Source organism: Lynx rufus, unplaced genomic scaffold, assembly GCF_022079265.1.
Source record: "Lynx rufus isolate CCGP_SWC_20201006 ecotype Redwood Valley unplaced genomic scaffold, mLynRuf1.p SCAF_17, whole genome shotgun sequence".
Taxonomy (NCBI): domain Eukaryota; kingdom Metazoa; phylum Chordata; class Mammalia; order Carnivora; family Felidae; genus Lynx; species Lynx rufus.
Window position 1 is genome coordinate 13,793,108 of NW_025814831.1, and position 19,393 is coordinate 13,812,500.

The following is a 19,393-nucleotide window of genomic DNA, read 5'->3' on the forward strand; positions in this document are numbered from 1 at the left end:
TACAAAAACCTCAGGTTCTTTATTATTTTTTTATGTTTGTTTATTTTGAGAGCGTGAGGGAGGGAGGGGCGGAGAGAGAGAGAGGGAGAGAGAATTCCAAGAAGGCTCTGCCCTGTCAGCACAAAGCCCAACATGGGGCTCGATCGCATGAACTGTGAGATCATGATCTGAGCCAAAATCAAGAGCAGGACGCTTAACCGACTGAGCCACCCAGGGGCCCCAAACCTCAGGTTGTTTAGACAAAGAGGGAAGAAGTAAGTGAGCAAAGGAGAACCAACCTTGTAGCCATTTGGATCCTGGTGACGCTCCCCGTTCTGTCCTGGAGGGAGCAGGCTCAGAAAAGCATCCAAGTGCGGTTGCAAATGGTGAGGCTGCGGCCTGCTGCTTTGCTCCTGTGCTGCTTGCTGGGTCCGGAAAGGAGTCTTTTGGTCCATCTAGAATGCGGGGGTTGCTGGACACTTGAGCTGAAAGCCAGCACTTTGCTTTTCCAGGAGCGTGAAAAGCTTGGTTAACACGAGGCACAGGCGGGTGTTAGAGCGCAGCCAAATGCCGGCCTTCGGAACAGGCCTGGGATCCGCCTGGATACCAGCCTTTGTTGAGTAAACTTCTTAGCGATGGTCTGTACACAGAGACGGCTCCCTGGCTGTGGTAACCACGCCATGGCTTCCAGCAGCACTGTTCCCTGTGGCCGTGGCTGTCCGAGGAGGAGGGACGAGATGTTGTTTGTGAAAGGTTCTTTATGGTCACTGATAGTATTTGGGCTTTGAGTTTTCTGTCTGGTGGTGGGGAGGAACCCTTCCCTTCCTCGCATCATCTCCTGCCTGTGGCACCCTCTCGCCTGCGACCAGTGCAGATGCTGGGTCTCAAGCTGAGTTCTTGTGGTCAGATTCTGCTTTTTTCTTCTTCTTTTTGTTAATGTTTGTTTACTTTGAGAGAGAGACAGACTGTGAGCAGGGGAGGGACAGAGAGAGAGGGAGACACAGAATCGGAAGCAGGCTCCAGGCTCTGAGCCATCAGCCCAGAGCCCGACGCGGGGCTCAAACTCACGGACCGCGAGATCGTGACCTGAGCTGAAGTCGACGCTTAACTGACTAAGCCACCCAGGCGCCTCTGCATTTTGCTTTTTCTGATCTGTAATTGTTCAGTGCTAGGGAGAATTAGCTTTCCCCTGCTGTGGCCTGGGTGGGGAGGGAGGGGGGACAGGCAGGGAGTCCTTTCTGTCGGGCATGCTGTCTGAGGGGCTTGGGGTGGCTGTTTCAAAGTGTTATCCCCAATCTGGGAGCAGCTGCCTCTGTTGCTGGGCAGATGCCTCTTGTTGCCCACACCTGGCGGTGCTGGGGGATCCGGGGGTCGGTGGCAGGCTGGATTGGGGGGTGCACTGATGCTGGGATCAGGGGGCCGCTGGTCGGCGGAGGGGGGGTGCGTGGGAGGCTCCTGCACCATTTGCACTGACATGCAACTTGGTGCCTGCCAAAACCCACCTGTGATAACCATTTGTTCAGTAACTGAATAAACAGATAGTGGAGTGCCTGGTTATGTTCCTGCCTGGTGGGGGCCCTGTTTGGTAATGTTCTGGGTGTGAAAAAGCTGGGTGAGGGCTTCCTAGGAGTCACCCTTCAGCCAGTGAGGTATTATGTGGAGATGCCTGCTTCAGACCGTATGCACCGAGACAGGTATGTGGGGGATGTCCTCATGTGCCCACCCACCAGGAACTCCCCATCCATTCTGTTCCTCGGCAGTGCCTGTGGAAGGTGACCCTGACTGTTCAAATGATAATAAACTGCTGGTTTTGATGCAAGCCGGGTCCTCCGGAGGGCCCACAGAGCTGTGCTCTTGTGAGTGAGTCTCAGGATGTCATTAGACGTTGAAGAGACATACACATGGGTCACGTTCAGCACAGCATTACTTTCAAGTCAGTGAGACAGCCCCATAATCATCCTTAGGAAATAATGGTTTTTTAAATAAGAAAGCACGGAGGGGTGCCTGGGTTGCTCACTCGGTTGAGCATCTGACTTGATTTTGGCTCAGGTCATGATCTCAGGGTCGTGAGATCAAGCCTCACATTGGGCTGAGCACTGGCCGTGGAGCCTGCTTAAGATTCTCTCTCCCTCTGTCTCTCTCCCCAGCCTCCCTCTGCCCCTCTTCCCTGCTCGAGCACTCTCACTTTTTCAAAAAAAATTTTTTGTTAAACAAGAAACCAGGGGGAAACACAGTTAGTGATTGACTCTAACACACAGCAGAGGAGAGCGGTATAGAGAATTATTAAGAACAAATAGGTACATACGAATGCATAGTCTCCATCCCAGCAGGGAAGGAAACTGAAATTGTTCTCTATGTTCTACCCAGGGACTCAGTGTTAACTGTTAATGTCACTCGCTCAGTCAGCAGGCACTGGTTAAATGCCTGCACTGTGGCATTTGGGTCAGATAGAGTTCTGTTCTGGAAGGAGCTGTAACCCTCAGTAATGACCGTTTCAGGGGGCAAAGGGACGATAGGGAGTTAGGGCAAAGCAGGTGGTGAACAGCCCAGGACCAAATCTTAGTTCTGTGACTCTGCTGGTCTGAACCTGTTCTTGTTTGTAAAGTGGAGATAATGCTGTCCTTTGGGGTTAAATCAGATGACTGTGTGTTTTACTGAAAGTGCAGTAATGGCCCATAGGCATGAAGGGCACGGGGTGGGGCAGGGGCAGAATTAACCTGAAAGGGTCCATTTTCCAGGTGGTGAGGGTTAAACCCTCAGCCTGGCTGGCAGTTTGCTGATCCTGGGCCCCTGTGGTTGTGGAGAGCTGAGTGAGCAAGACTGAGGAGTCAGTGTCACTGCCTTTCTCTGACGCTGTCTTTGCAGGCAGTCACGGTGCCTTCTGACCTCAACAGAGCAGAGGGTGTGCAGGAGAGGCTCCGTCTTAGAGGGGACTGTTAGCATTCCTTTGCCTAAATCCCCACCTTCATACCTAAGTGACCATTTATCAATGACAAGGTTTATTTTCCATATCCAGAGACCAGGAAGTGGGAACATTCAGAGGGCTGCATCTTGGAGACTCAGAGTGGACCCAAAAAGGACCCTAGAGATCACGTACCAGGCACGGAAGACAGGTTTTGTTTCATGTGTCAACTTTGGTTGATTGGCAGGTGCTGTCCAGTGCTCTTTTCAGAGGGATTCTGAGGCCTCTTTCCAGGCTGCTTAACAAGGTGTTGATACTGACGAGCCACATGTACCACAGACAGGAGATTAGAAAGGGGATTTTCCAGCCCCGATCTAGCTCTGCCTCCACATTTTAGAGGTTCATGTACTTTAATTATCAAACTACACTTCGAAGGGCACCTGGGTGTCTCAGTTGGTTAAAAGTCTGCCTCTTGATTTCGGCTCAGGCCATGATCGCATGGTTCGTGGGATCCAGCCCCATGTTGGGCTCTGTGCTGATAGTGCAGAGCCTGCTCAGATTCTCTCTCTCTCTCTCTCTCTCTCTACCTCCCCTGCTCGCTCACTTGCTTGCATGCTGTCTCAGAAATAAATGAACTTACTAAAAAAAAAAAAAAAAACACTTCTATCTACCTACTGTCTATCTACTTCTATCTTTTGTCTACCCTCACACACATGCAATATCAGATAGTTTCCCTTCTGTTTTGGAAGCGGGTTGCTACAAACATCTAACTTTATATATAGCTTAGATCAGCATATGTTGATGTATTCTATTTCTGCTAAGGCTGGTGTGAGTTTCTCTGTGTCAGGACTGTAGGAAGCAGGTAGTAAAGGAAGGTTTTTCTTAGATTCAGCCATTAGCTCAGGCTGTCGTGGGATTCCCCCTGGGGTTGTGGGTAGACGCAGAGGGTGTCGGATGTTTTTGACCCTCCCCCCTTGGTTGCCTGTGACTCACTCGGTAGAGAAATGAACATCGCTTCATACCCTGCCCCCATTTCTCACTCTGAAGACCCACCCGTAACCACAAAGCATTCGTAATTTGACAGACACCATGTTCCCTTACCTCTGGGCCTCTGCACATGCTGATCCCTGTGCCTGAGCCCTGGTTCACCTGCTTCCCACATCCCTCATCATCCTTGGGTCTCAGCTCAGGGGTCATTTCCTCAGGAAACCTTGCCTGATCCTTACTGCAAATTAGATGTCCTTCTTCTGGGTTTCCATAGCATTTATCAGCTTTTTAAAATTGCTGGTCCTGGTCTGAGCTCAGAGGACTGTGTTGATTCTGGTTCTGTTCTCAGCGAGCCTCCACCCCTGGGGGTGCTTGGGAGGGAGTTGCCTGCAGGTTTATTTCTTCTTGGCCTGCTTAAGTGTGTCACTGAGCCAGTCTTATTGGCAGGGACCCAGTACAGAGTCTTCGGGTATGTTTTGAAACTATTCAAAACCTACAATCTGGCAGATTTATGAAAATAGCAGTAGTTTGCCTTACTGTTGAAATCCTGAGAGAAATTGGGCATCAGCTTCCCAGGAGAAATGAGGGAACTTGTATTCTTCCATTTTTTATTTTCATATACTTTTTTAACTTCACAGGAATCTGTGTAGGGGTAAAAATCACAGGATGCATTTATTTATTTTTTAATTTTTCAGAATGGGTTTTGTTTTTGAGAGAGAGCATGAACGGGGGAGGGGGCAGAGAGAGAGGGAGACACAGAATCCAAAGCAGGCTCCAGGCTCCGAGCTGTCAGCACAGAGCCCGATGTGGGGCTTGAACCCACGAAGTGTAAGATCATGACCTGAGCCAAAGTCAGATGCTCAACCGACTGAGCCACCCAGGCGCCCCAGGATGCATTTATTATAAGCAAATGTTTGTATTCACTTAGCCTGGTGAAAATGAGCACAGCACTGGTTCATTTGAATGAGGGCAGGGGTGATTTTCCTGGTACCCTGTTCATTACCAAAAAGTTTATTTTAAATACTTTTTTTTCCATGAGAATTTTTCTAAAACTCTGTCCCTTTAAAACCTTTCCCCCTACTCTGTTCTAAGACTTAGCAAAACAGGAATTGCATACTTTTCTAATAGGTGTGAGTGAGTGAATGAACGAATGAATGAATGACTCATAGTTGTCAAGGTGTGTAAATGCTGGGTGCTGAGGGAACAGAACCCTTTGTTGTTTGAATAGCCACAGAATGTAGTTTTGAGGCCTTGGTGTGTGTGTACATAGGGTTTCTGGTCTTTTCCTTGCAGTCACTGGCTTGTGCTCCTGCTACTGGCAGTGGGCGTGTTCAGTGCTTGTTCCCACGTTTAGTTTGCTCATCTGTTGCGAGCCAGGAAGATGGATCATCGGGGCTGTTTAAATTATTCTAGTGTATGATATAATGAGGGCCTTTGGGGCCTTCGCTGTGAACACAGTATGTAAAGATTCTCCGTGTGAACTCTGACTTCCATCTGGGCTAACGGGAGACCTTGCGAATGCTTTCCTCCTGTGTGTCCCTGCCGGTTATACGCTGGGCTCATGGCCCATGACAGGTGGTGAATCACTGGCAATGGCTGGGAGGGGTCTGTACCTGTTCTATCCACCAAAGGTGTATGAGGGGCACTGGCTGGGTGTCTGGGGACAGAGGTGAGGGTGGTCACCTGGGCTGGATGCAGCACTGTGGCCAGGGAAAGATTTTGGTGAGACTGATAGTAGGCTTTTAATATTCAGGTGGGCATTTCCTTGTAATCGACACTAAAATTGTGATTGATCATCAGTTCAGCTTTAACAGAGAAGTGAGTCATTGTGGCCATCTATTTATTTATGTCTATGGATTAGACTTTTGGGACAAGTAAAAGGCCTCCAGTAAAAAAAAAAAAAAAAAATGTATGAAAGTCTGAAAATGTTCCCATTTCAAACACTGATGAAGTTGTGCACCTTATTAGCAAAGAGAAGAGCATTAGCCCAGTACAGTGATGTTCAGTGCCATCAAAGCTAAGTGTGTTAAGACTGTGGAATCTGAGTGCTCGGAAGGGTCCCTGTGGTCCAGCTCGCCAGCCCCTCCTGCCCACCTTCAGGCTGGAAGGTAAGAGAGGGTGTTTGGTTTTGGCTGAACGAATGTCCAGCCCCCACATCTGAGACTCCACCACGATGTCAGGGAAAAGCTATTTTGAGACACTTTTCTGTTGAGAAATATTAGGATAAGATCGCATGTCACTCCACACCCACCTTACACCCAGGGACCTGGAATGAACCACACTAGTTCCTGGGACCCAGGTTTGGTTTGTTTATCCTAGCAGTTGTTGGGGATACCTGGGGCCGTTTTTGCACAGGGTGAGCTCATGCTGGTAAGTCTGTCAAGAAAACCAGGCTATATATGGCATGTCCCTTTTCCCCCAAACAGAAGAGGATATAATGAAAAAGGGAGAATCCTGTAGAATTTTTCAGCTGATGGAGGGCACCTTTTGGGATGAGCACTGGGTGTTGTATGGAAACCAATTTGACAATAAATTTCATAAAAAAATGAGATTGAGCCCTGCGTCAGGCTCCATACTGACAGCATCATACCTGTTTGGGATTCTCTCCCTCTCTCCCTCCCCCCCCCAAAATAAACTTTAAAGAAATTTTTTTTAAATGAAAGATGTAAGTATGTGCATAAAGAATTAGCCACTAAGATGTTCTCTATCACATTATTTAGATTAGAGTATCAAAAACTTGAACCTCTCCAAGAAGATTGGTTGAATAAGTTTGTGGTCTTTGTACAAAGTAAAGATGAGACCATCAAAAATGCCACATGTATGTTAGGAATTTGCTTTCGAGTATTCTAGTCGAATGTGTGTGGGGCGGGGGGGGGGACCGAACCGATGCATAAACAGTCCATAATGTGAAGACAGGCTGTGAGTGTGGCAGTTTGTTTCTCTGGCTCCTGGACGTTCTTTGCATGGTGGAAAAGTAAAGTTGCATACGGCCGTGTTTTGGAGGACTCCGTATTTCCCGTGGGGATTACTCTCTCCCAATGTACTTTGCTTCCCACACACTGAAAAGAGCTGCTGGTTCTGAAGTTCCTTCATTATCATGAGAGGATATTTATGCTATCTGAATGGAAAAGGGCCACAAATAGTCATATATGGAATTCTCATTTGGTTTTAAAAAAAAATAAACCCATACATAGAAAAGAGATGGACTGTGCACACCTACGTGGATATCGCTGGGTTGAAAGAGTACTTTTTCTCTAGCTTTCTAGCTTGATCCCCTCCACCCCTGCCTCCCCTACAGCACATGCAGATCAGTGGTGAAATTTTATGAACAGTTGAGCTTAGTTACATTTATCTTGCTCTTTTGGTTTAGGGAAGAGCATGGAAGAAATAAAGAAGGTGCTGCTGCTGGTGCTGGGCTGTGCCGTCCAGGTAGGGATCCGGGCATGCAGTGGGGAGGGCCTGCTCTTAGCCATCTTGTGTTTGGAGTTGTGCGGATCAAACGCCCCCTGAATTGAGGTGGGAGTGAAACCATTGGTTGCCTGAGAGACAGTGGCTACCATCTTGGATGGCACTGATTTCTCACACAGAGCACCCTGTGCAAGAGAGCAGGTGGGGATCCCACGGACCAAGACACCATGAGTAGACGGCCCCGTATGGGAACATCTAGAACAAGATCAGTAGACTGCAGCCTGGGGGCCAAATTGACCTGCCACCTGTTTTTGTAAATGAAGTTTTATGGGAACACGGCCATGCTGATTCCTTTACATATTATCTGTGGGGCGTGGCCCACTGGGTCTGAGAATTTTTTTTTTTTTTTTAAACCATCTGGCCTTTTACCAATGAAGTTTGCCAGCCCCTGGCCTAGACCAGGTGTTCTTGTTCTTTACCGGTTTAGGAATCATCTGGAGAGATTGTCCAAAGTGCACATTTCAGGGGCTCCTGGGTGGCTCAGTGGGTTAAGCATTTGACTCTTGATCTCAGCTCAGGTCTTGATCTCAGGGTTCTGAGTCCAAACCCCACGCTGGACATGAAACGTACTTAAAATAATAAAGTGCAGATTTCAGCGTTCTACTGCCAGTGTTTTCAGTCTGGGATGTGCTTTTTAAAAATCTGCTATAGGTCTGATCTAGGTAGTCAGAGCAACTTCTAGAGAAACCTCAGTGTAAGGGCTGGTAAGGGGACAAGAGCATTCTGGGGTATAAAGGAGAAAGCCAGGGCTTGGGTGGATAGTTTGTACTTATGTAGCATGGTGGCCCCAGGTTGCCCTCATAGAATGCTTCCATTAACACCTGTAACCCTCCACAGTGTGAGAGGAAAGAGGAATTTATTGAAAGAATCAAACAGCTGGACATTGAGACCCAAGCCGGGATCGTGGCCCATATACAGGAGGTAGGTGTGTGGCTTCGTGGGGTGTGGCTGTGGACCGCCACTCCTGTGGTGGCCAGGAGATGGGCAGTCTCCACCGGTGAAAAGTTTGAAGAATATGTCACCCATCAATATTCTTGCTGATCTTAGGTTTCAGACACCACAGACAAATGTATTCTATTTGGAAAGGTAACCATCAGCGAGCTAAAATAAAATGGGGTAAAAATAAAAAAAATTTTTTTAAGCCCTCAATCAAGTCATCTTTTGCCTCCTCTTCTTGCCTAATATGGACTCAGACTATTTTTAAGAGCTGTCAAGTGATTTAGGCTCAGAATTTGATTTACAGACCCTGAAAATGTATTCTGGCAAATGTCACCCTGTTTTGAATGGTTGATCTTTATAGAAAGAGATTCTCTGCTTCTGTCAGTAATATGGCAGAGAGACAAGCCGCCGCCACTTGAGAAGTTAAAAACCAGCAAGTCCCAGAGGGCTGTCTCCAGAGACCCAGCGTCCGGGATGGGGTCAGGAGGGCTCTGCACTGAGAGCAGCCTCTCTGCCATTGACCTTGGTGGGAGGGGGTTTCCCTGGAAAACGAGCCTGTAGAGAGAGGCAGGTGCTCACCTGAAAATTTTCTTCCCTGATCTCCACCCCACCCTTACACCACAATTCTTCAATTACCTCAGGACTTAAGGTTCAGCCTTCAGTGTAATTGGACAGATGTATTAAATATAAAAGACATAACCAGGAGCTCGTAGGAGCAGGTATATAACTGACAGGGTCAGTGAAGGCAGAGCTCCCACTGCTGGCACCAGGGACAGGCTGCTCCTGGGCTCCCGGGCTTCCACAGCTGCCCAGGGCACTGTCAGGGCGTTGGGGGCATGAGTTCTGAGGTGGGATTTGAAGCAGGAGACAGATGCAGTTCTTGGCCGGTGGGGGGGTCCATCAGGGAAAGTCAGTAGTGTCACAGATATTCTCAACCACCTTTATCAGGGGCAGACCAGCTGTTAGCCTAAGAACCATTCTGCTTTTAATTTGAAAATTGTATTTATCTGGGAACTGGGTCCTTGAGGCCAGCAGTGTTTGTTTGTTTGTTTTTTGCCACTGACCACCTTTCCTGCTCAGACAGCAGAATATCAGAGAAAGAGAAGGTCACATGTGGCCAAAAAGGAGTCTTGCATGCATGTCATTTGGTGGCTGGCTATGGGGACTGGGCTTCACAATTAGTTGGGTGCTGCTTAAACGTTCAGTGTCCAGACCCCACGAGAGGCCTGCTGAGTCAGAACTAGGGGATGAGGGTTAGGGTTAGGGTGACTGATGTGCACTGGGGTTGAGCCCCTGCTCCCCTTTTCTCCTCTGTGGGCAGACCTAGCACCCATCCAGCCTGTGCTCCCAGTTCTGAGAGTTTAAGGTACCCTGTACCATGGGATAAGGTTCTCCTGATTCCTCAGGATCAGCTGAATCTTAGCTTTTCCTTTGTCAGGAGGGGAGAGGTAAGAAAGGCCTTTTGAGAAACTAAAGGGCCCTGTCTTTTGTTTTGTTCAACTATCTTCTGTTTCTGTTTACTGCTCTGAAAAATTTAAGAACTTTTTTTGGTGCACCTCACTGAGTGGGTAGCTCTGGCTTCTTTCTGTTTTCCCCTGTTGAGGCCTGAGTACGCGAATACTTCACTTCCCAAACTGAGCTATCAGGTGCTCCAAATAGATCTTCTGCCCCCTCGGTAGGTCTGGGGCTGGGGGATGGTGAGAAGGTCAGACTATCATGATCCATGGAGAGGCTGCTGTGTGTGGACATCGCTGTGGGTCTCCGCTCACACCTGGCGGAAAGGGAAAAACCAGATGATTTTACGTGAGGAATGAGATTCAGGCTTACTGAAAATTGTTTTAGATTATGAATCTAAAATGAATCTTCCCCCGAAATAAGATTGTTATGTGCCCCACATTCTGACATAAGACTTTTATGTAACATTTGCCGTATTCACATTGGATTTGAAGTAGTAACACAGGGTCCCCCTCCTGAGGGACCCTCCCAGCCCCTGAGGCTTCCCTTTCTTGAGTTGTAAATTGACAGCTTACAACAACCATATCTGAGGACTGTTTAGGGAAATACTGTATTGTAGGAGAGCTTTCTGGCATTAAAGAATCCAGGTGCTTGGCCCGCCTGGGTGGTTCAGTTGGTTAAGCTAAGCGTCTGACTTCGGCCTAGGTCATGATCTCATGGTTCCTGAGTTTGAGCCCCATGTTGGCCTCTGTGCTGACAGCTTGGAGCCTAGAGCCTGCTTCGGATTCTGTGTCTCCCTCTCTCTCTGCCTCTCTCCCGCTCATACTCTGTCTCTGTCTCTGTCTCTCTCAAAAATAAACATTAAAAAAAAAAATCTAAGACTCCAGGTGTTCTCTGAGCCGGTGTTGAAAGCAGGAGTGTTTTGCACCAGAGCTTGGTTGAAGGGAGTTTGCACTTACTCATGGGGCCCCCTTGGTGCAGTAGATGTGTCAGTGACGGGTTGATAATGTCAGTGGGACGTGTCAGCCACGACCCCGCCGCCCGGCCTAGCGCGGGGAGGCGGATGCTACCTGCCGGCCTCTGCAGCGCCTGCCTGTGTGCCCACAGGTGACCCACAACCAGGAGAACGTGTTTGACCTGCAGTGGCTGGAACTCCCAGACGTGGCCCCGGAGGAGCTGGAGGCCCTCTCGAGGAACATGGTGTTTCACCTCAGGAGGCTCATAGATGAGCGTGACGAGTGCACGGAGGTGCGTGGCCGCACACACCTGCGGGAGGAGAAGTCTGTAGAAATGCCGAGCTCGGGGCCCTGCCCCCATTCACGCACTCCTTGTCCCACCGAATATTCCAGCTCTTCCTACAAACTCGAGCCACCTCCCTCGTGGTTTCTCCCCCACACCCAGCCTCTGCTCTTGCTTTCTCCTTGTCTGTCGATGGTTGGGCCAGGGCGCGGGGCGCGCTGGTGCGACTGCTCTCCCCCCCCCTCCCCCTGCCCTGCCGCAGCTGATCGTGGACCTGACGCAGGAGCGGGACTACCTGCAGGCGCAGCACCCGCCCAGCCCGCTCAGGTCCTCCAGCGCCGAGTCCACCCCCAGCCCCACCAGCAGCCTCTCCAGCGAGGACAAGCAGCACCTGGCCGTGGAGCTGGCGGACACCAAGGCCAGGCTGCGCCGTGTGAGACAGGAGCTGTGAGTCCTGCAGGGGCCCCCTGGCTGGGCTGTCTTTCTGCTTTTGGGTGGTCTGTCGTGTGGTACGGCCAACCGGAGCCCTCCAACCCGGGCCCCAGAGCCCGCTGCCCCAGGCTCGCTCGCTGTTTGAACGTGGACTAGTCCCCTCCCTGTCCGGGCCTGCACGGGGAGGGGTTCTACCAGATCTTTAGGGCTCCAACCGGCCCGGGTTACAGATGGTCTGCAGATAGCCTCTTGTCCACACTTGTCCAGTTTGGGGCAGGACTGATCACCTACTGGCATGTTTTCTTGGCTAGAGGGAGGATGCAACCCCACCCCACCCCCACGCCGCCACCCCACCACCCCACCACCCCACCCTGCCACCCGGTGAACCTGTTGTCGCCTCTTTTCCTGCAGCAGGAGAATGTCCCTGCGCCCCGTCTGGGGAGCTGCCCTCCTCCCCCTCACAGCCTGCCTGCCTGGTGGTGGGGAGTGCACCTGTGGCGGGAGCCTCCTTACCTCTCCCCCTGCCCCGCACCCTCACAGGGAAACCCAGTGTCTGGTGGGTGGAGTTTGAGAGCAGGCTTTGAAAAGTTAAAAGCAGAAGAGAATGCGAGTCAGGAACATTTTTGTAAGCCCCGTACGCACACTGCCCTCCACCCTCCCAGAAGCCGCCATCCCGCTCCCTGCTGTGGTCTCATGAGGTGGGGGGCCGCTCGGGGTGCTGGCTGAGGACGCTCCTCAGCTCCGTTCCTCCACATCGCCCCCAGGGAGGAGAAGACCGAGCAGCTTGTGGACACCAGGCATGAGGTGGACCAGCTGGTGCTAGAGCTTCAGAAGGCCAAGCAGGAGGTGAGCGGGAGGGCCTGTGCGTGTGTCCTGGAGGAGGTGGTAGTGGCCGAGACTCTGCAGTGACTGTGGCCCAGAGGCTCAGGAAACCAGCATCAGGAGCTTCTGGCAAAGGCCTCTGTTTCTGTCTGCTCAGAGCGACGCTGCCTGACAGCCAGCTGTCCTGAGAACTGCTGTGGGGGGACGACCCTGTGTCTTTGTGACAGCCTGTGGGGGACCCCAGGCAGGGGCCTGCATGCCGACCTGCCGGGCCCCCCGGACCTGACTTCTCCTGGGATATCCCGGAAAGGCTGCACTGCAGGGACTTGGGCCCCTCTCCCCTCCCCGGAGGGGGGGCCCTAAGCTGGCTTCCCCTGCCTTTTCCCAACCCCCAGAACATCCAGCTGGCGGCTGACGCCCGGTCTGCCCGTGCCTATCGCGACGAGCTGGACTCCCTGAGGGAGAAGGCGAACCGCGTGGAGAGGCTGGAGATGGAGCTCGTGCGCTGCAGGGAGAAGCTGCACGATGTGGACTTCTACAAGGCACGCATGGAGGTGAGCCCGCCTTCCAGAACACGTCCGTGCCGGCCGGGAAAGGGAGCTGTGAGATCTCCACGGCGAGGCTTTCCCTGCACCTCAGCCTGTCTGTGGGCCCAGGAGGCTCCCTCCCTCAGCTCCTTGCCCACCTAGAGGTGTCACATGGATGAGGGCGGGGAGGGAACCTGGTTCTGTAATGAGGAGCTCAGACTCCTTTTAGGATTTTTCCTTTTCCTGCTTCCTGCCACAGTGATGACCTTCAATTCGTGGATTTTTGTTTATTTTTTCCTACTTCTTGCAGTTTCTGTGGCTCTTTTTTTTTTTTTTTAATTTTTTTTTTTCAACGTTTATTTATTTTTGGGACAGAGAGAGACAGAGCATGAACGGGGGAGGGGCAGAGAGAGAGGGAGACACAGAATCGGAAACAGGCTCCAGGCTCTGAGCCATCAGCCCAGAGCCCGATGCGGGGCTCGAACTCACGGACTGCAAGATCGTGACCTGGCTGAAGTCGGACGCTTAACCGATTGCGCCACCCAGGCGCCCCTTCTGTGGCTAACTCTTACAGGGAATTAGTTTCTTCGTCCATAAAATAGAAATAATCATACCACTTCATGAGTTTTTCCAGATGAAAGACAAAAAATACCTGTCACTTGGGCAAGTCCCATAGGAAGTCCTCAGTCGTGGAGCCCACTCTGATCCCAAGGTTCTGGGAGGATGCAGGGGAGGGCGTCAGGGCTAACGGGGGACTGGAAACCGAGACCCAAGTGGGGTTACCGGTGCTTCAGCTGCTCACCCTGACTGCCTCATGTCAGCCACGGGTTCCAGGACCCACTTTCCCAAGGATTTGGGGACTTTGCCCCTATCAACAATCCCAAGGTGGGGTCTGGAGGTAGTTTTAATGAGATGGTGAAATCAGGATGTCAGCCTGTACCAACCGGGCTTGTTTGGTAAGAAAGATTTCCAGTTGCCATTCAGGAGGCTTTTGAGGGGACCAAACATGGGTCTGGGGGGCATGGTATCCTTCTCCCAGCCATGCTGCTGGCAGGCCAGCTTGGGGAAGGCTGTTTGGCTGAACACCTGGACGCGCTCTGCTGCTACAGGCAGGCCCTGCCTACGGGCCGCAGGAGGTGGTAGGGAAGGCTGTGGTGCCGGGCCCATTTGTTACCCAAGAAGTGTCTGTTCCCCGAGGAATGTGACGCCCTACCTCCTGCAGAGAAGGCACCTTTGGTACTGTGGCTTTGGGGTGCAAGAGGTGGGGAGTGGGAGACCACCTCTGGCTTTGTCCTGGAAATGGTCCACTGGCCCCGCTGAATTTGAAAGGCATAAATCCCCAGCACAGACAAGTTCTGGGACACGGGCATATACCGGGGCCTTTTATCACTTACTAGAAATGCCACAGTTGAGAGAATCAGGGGGGGTCCCGCACGTTTCCCCAGAGTGCTGCCCCAGCAGCCCCTTCTAAACAGTGCAGGCCTTCTGCAGCCCCCAGATGGGATTACAGGCAGAGTGTGGCTCCCACACCTCACCCCAGTTCTGTCCCATGGAGCAGGTGGGCATCGGGATCCAGTCTCTGTCTCTGTGTGCACCCCTGGCCCTGTCCAGGCAGCCTCACACGGTCATCCAGACACGGTGACTTAGTGCCTGTGTGGTACCAAGGCCTGCACCAGCAGCTAGGGATCTAAACCCAAGATGATGCATGCCCTGCATTCACAGAGCTTCCCGACTTTTAGGGTTTCTCCCAGGACCCCCCTTTTCTCAGAGTTCTCAAATTTTCAAGTTTCATGCCTCTGTGTAGTAACAGCAACATTTTTCATATTGATTAATTGCATAGTGAAAAGTTACTGGGAGCTTGGTAATGCCTTGAATTTTACTTTAGTTTTTATTCACCACAAGAAAAATGGTATGTGTCTGCATGAGGTGTTTACTTTGGGGCAGGCAGGGACACGCATGGGTTTGCAGACCCTTTGCCGCCCAGGCTGGCTGATGAATTGGGCGTGGTCCACGGAGTCCAGGCCACTATAGAGAGGATGAGTCTTGCTGTGCTGGGATGCCCCTGATGACAGGGTTCAGTGGGCAGGAGCACTTGGGCGCTCATCCTTAGATCTCAAGTAGTCACATCAGCCTTTCTCGCTGTCTGGAGGGGGCCAAAGACTCCAGCCATGGAAGGTGCATGGCATCCTCAGGAAGCGTTTTAGTGAGGGGCATGGCATGGTTTGGATTTCAGAAAGCACATTTTGGGTTGCCAGGTGGGGAACGGACCAGAAGGGGCAACAGGATGCCATGGGCTGTGGAAGTCTGCCAGCTAGATGGGCCCACCTGGGACCCTTGCACCCTCTTTTCAGCCAAGATGGGCCCATCTCCAGCCTGGTGAGCTTCCTCCCTCTCCTGGCCACAAGGCTGCAAGTTGCTGAGCGTTTCTTGAGCAACATCTGTGTGTTCTCATTCATTTCTCAAAGCAGCCCTGAGGACGAGCTAAGCTTGGGGAGGTTGGATGGACTGCCCAGGGTCCATTCTGCTATAGCTTCCGTGACTCCCAGTGGCATGGGCCCCAGAACGGGGACTCTGCTTTGTTCGTGGGTATGTGCTCAGCATCTGGACCAGTGTCTGGCCCATGGGTGGTGGTGGATGAGCATTTGCTGGAACAATTGTATCCGGAGTTTTTTTTCTTTTTTTTTTCTTTTTTCTTTCTTTTTTTCTTTTTTTCTTTTTTTTAGTATTTATTTAATTTTGGGAGCATGCAAGCAGGGAAGGGGCATAGTGAGGGGGACATAGGATCTGAAGCGGGTTCTGTACTGATAGCAGTGAGCCCGATTTGGCCCTCGAACTCCCTAACCTCGAGATCATGACCTGAGCCAAAGCTGGACGCTCAACCTGCTGAGCCTCCCAGGTGCCCCGTATCTGGGGTTTTCTTTGATCAGCGTTTATAGAGCTTGTTGCTGCTGGGCCGCAGTAGAGCCTCTGCCTTCTCAGACCCCTGTGCAGGCTTCCCCTGGCCTGCTGCCTACCAGGGCACACTGGGGTATGTTGGAAGTTAACCTAGAATGCTGCTTAGAGGCCTCAGGACAGGTTGCTTTGGGATGCGAGCCAGTAGTACGTGGGGCCTGCAGGGATTGAGGTGGGCTGCCTGTCCCCAGACTTAGGGGCCCGGGCCTGGGCCGCTCAGTCTTTCTGGTGCTTTGTGTCAAGGAGAAGCACTACCTTGATGCACGGGTGTGTTTTTTGGGCCCATGTTTGTGTTTCAGAAAACAATGTTGCCCAGCTTTGTACGTAAAACCAGATTTTCCAGGGTGTAGTGATGCACACCTCCAAGGGATTCACCCCAAGATTCTTGAATAATCTCTAAGTAATTAGAAGTATGCAGTACCATGCAGAGATGTGTCTGTGAATGGAGATTGACCTGCATGTGATAAAACCTTAGATTGGGAAAGACCCAATTACGATGTTTACACATCCAAAAACTAACAACAGGGAGATGGGGGGATATGTGACAAAGCAAATATAGCAAAACACTAATTACAGAATCCTGGTGATATGTGTATGGTTCAGAATATTTATTTCAACGTTCTAGTAGGCTTTAAAATTTCCATAATAAAATATAGGGGGGAGGTGGAAGGTAAAAAGATAGCAGTGGATGTTAACCCTTTTGAATAAGCTCATACGTGATTAACATCAACTTAATAGTTTAAAATACTGAACAGCCCCATGTGTTAGATCTCCATTTCTCAAGAGGTGGTCTGTATCCACCTGTATCTGAGTCCAGCATGCCTGTTCAAAATGCAGATTCCTGGGCCCCAGAAATGTGTGTTCTGAATGCTCTCTCCCAGATGGCTTTTCAGCATTGCCAAGCGTGAGGACCACAGTCATATGAACAGGGTACTTTCCTCCGACTGCTGGCTTTTCTCTGCAAGAGGTGGGGTTGGCAAGGCTGACGGCTAGTCTGTGGGTGGAGCTTGGTCTGAGGCTGCTTGTATGGAACTCGAGCCTCTGAGCGCAGGGACTAGGTCTTAATATGACGGCGTGGCCAGGGCCTGGCACACACAAGGCACTTGGTAATCAACCCACAAGTCAGGGAAAACCCCATCACTCAGCAATAAAAAGACTTGATCTGGAGAAAAGGACGGGAAGAATCTAGAGCTTTTTTCTCTTGGAGAATGGGGTAGTGGTAGGTGTGATGGTCAGGAGGGCAGAGAGAGGAACAGGATTGACACGTTCGTGCCAGCTCACATTGTGGACACCTACCCTGTGGGGGACGCTCTTCCAGACACAGAGAGTGGCAGGAGAGTGGCAGGCGGCCCAGGTGCCCTCCCCGAGAGCCTGTCAAGTCTCCCCGCTGAGAGACACATTAACGCCTATCATGGGAGGCAGCATGTGCTCGTGTGCTCGTGCCTCATGGGAGGAAAAGATAAAAGGCCTTGGGGTTCAGGACAAGGGCAAAGTTAATTTTGGTTAGAAAAATATGGACCACAAATTTCCATGTTTTACCGTGAAGCTTCTGGCAGCTTTTCCGTGCCTCCCGGTGTAGTTTACGTGAGGGTTCACACTACAGGATGAGAGTGGTGTGGCCATCCCTGGGAACGGCGGGAAGCATGGGGTCGGTGCACCAGGTGGTCCTTGGCTTCTTTGCAAGCACTTGTCCCTCCTCGCTGCTGCCAGTGAGCCTTGTGGGAGGAGGACAGAGGCAGAGAGGCTGCCCGGACGTTCCTCTTGTCCTGTGATTTGGATTTGGCTGAAATTTCCAACAGCAGAGGACAGGTGCTTCAGTGCCATGTGCATCTGTGTGGGGTGGAGGTAAGACAGGCCTTGTCCTTGCTCCTATATGGGATTTATGGCTTCCTAGGCAGTGCTGGCCCCAAAGTAAACAGTCTGAGAGGCAGAGACCTAGCAGGGCACAGTCCTAGCTGCCACCCCCCTTGCTGGGTGTTCTGTAAAAGGGCATTGTGCACTATAGGAGCTGGTTTCCAGTGAGCTGATCCTAGCAAGCCCTGGGAGCTGACCATACGGGGCGGGGGGGGGGTGGGGGGAATGCTGTTGGCAAGGCAATTAGGAGCTGGGTTCATGATCAGTCCACCCAGCCCCAGATGCTCCCCATCCTCCAGAGCCCATTTTCCCACCTGCCGGCACGTCCCTGCCACTGTCCAGGGCAGGTGGAAGGGGGAGTGAGGGTCTCTGCCCTACCGGCCTTGTCTGTCGTTGCTCATGTGACCCCACAGCCTACACACAGGATGTCTTCCACGGGTATCCAAACTGGCCATTCTGCCTCTGTCCTTGTCCACATCCCTCTGCGTCCCCCAGCCTTCTGCTTCGCACTTCACCTCCTGCAGGCCCCAGGTAGTGCTTCATGTGACCCTGGGCAGTGCTCCTCACATGGTGCTGTGATGTGTGTTTTCCTGTTTCCTGCCCACACTGGGAGTTCCTTGAAGCCCAGGTCCGTGCCTGACTGACTTTGACCATGTTGTGTAGCTTGGCGATGGCCAAACTACAGTCCATCTAGGGGTTAGACCTGGCCCCCCCATCCACCTTGTAAGTATAAAATTTTACTGGAGCACAACGGCATCCGTCCGTTCATACATTTTTCTGTGGCTGCGTTTGGTTCACCTGCAGGGTTGGATGGTTGTGACAAATTTATGACCTGAAAAGCTGAAAATACTTAACTGCCTGGCCCAGAGTAGGTGCACAGTAAGGTGTTAAAGAGCAGTTATAACTGTATTTATGAAGCTTTTTCCGCATGCTAGGAATGGTTAAGCTCCAACTACATCACCACGTGTAAGCCTCATGGTGGCCCACAGGGTTCAGCAGCCACTGCTAAACATGTTTTCGTGGGAGAAAACTGAGGATTGATTTACAGTGTCTGCATTTTGCCGTCAGTACGGAGGTTGCATTGAAATGTGTCTGCCTGCCTGTAGGGCCTCTGCCTTGACGGGGAAGGAAATAAAGGCAGGGGAACTCACAGAGAGACGCAGCAGTGTGGGGGGGGGGGTGGGAAACGGGTGCTCAGGAGGGGGTGATGGTGGCCCCTGCCTCAGACAACACCGTGAAAGGGCAGACGGAGGCCCCGCCTCCAGTGGTCCATGTGGGAATTTGGATGTTGTGTCGTGAGTGGGGAACGTTAAAATTCGGGGAACTAAGTAAGAACCTGGGACATATATTGTCTGTTTACACTTGGGACTTTGTGTTTCTCCATGTTTCTTAACGGCTTCTAAGGAGTGCTGATAAAATTCGGTACATAGGTAAAAACAGGGCAGACAGACCTGATGTTTGTACTGATCACCACACTCCTGGAGGCAGGTGAAGAAAGGGCAGGTGTTCTAGGGAGCCAAGCTGATGGCAGTGGGACGGGGCGAACAGGTGGAGTTTAGTGAGGGGGCGATCTTGGCTGAGTGAGCAGGAGGTCCACCTGCCCGGTGTGGAGTGCCCCTGTCCCCATCCTGAGGACACCTCCGGACTGGCTTTCTGTTGCTCTAGGTTCAGGAGAGATGCATTGGGTACTGCGATCTGAGTGCAGCGGGGAGGAACCGTGGTTGGTTTGATTCCACCTCCCCTCCCCCTGCCCCGCACCTCTGGCATTTGGTTGTTGGGGGTCAGGGAGGCCCCCTGGAAACGAGTGTTGGCCTGTTGCTTGGTGGCTGGATGCCTG

The 19,393-nt window shown here is 51.5% G+C and overlaps 1 protein-coding gene across 1 annotated transcript in view; it reads left to right on the forward strand.

Moving 5' to 3' along the window:
• Positions 1–19,393, forward strand: part of CCDC88C (coiled-coil domain containing 88C) — a 130,497-nt gene that overhangs the window by 59,254 nt on the left and 51,850 nt on the right. The window contains exons 5-10 of the mRNA XM_047080215.1: positions 7,239–7,297; positions 8,174–8,257; positions 10,838–10,978; positions 11,232–11,416; positions 12,166–12,247; positions 12,619–12,777. Coding sequence (XP_046936171.1) covers positions 7,239–7,297; positions 8,174–8,257; positions 10,838–10,978; positions 11,232–11,416; positions 12,166–12,247; positions 12,619–12,777 — 710 coding nt within the window. The remainder of the gene's footprint in view (positions 1–7,238; positions 7,298–8,173; positions 8,258–10,837; positions 10,979–11,231; positions 11,417–12,165; positions 12,248–12,618; positions 12,778–19,393) is intronic.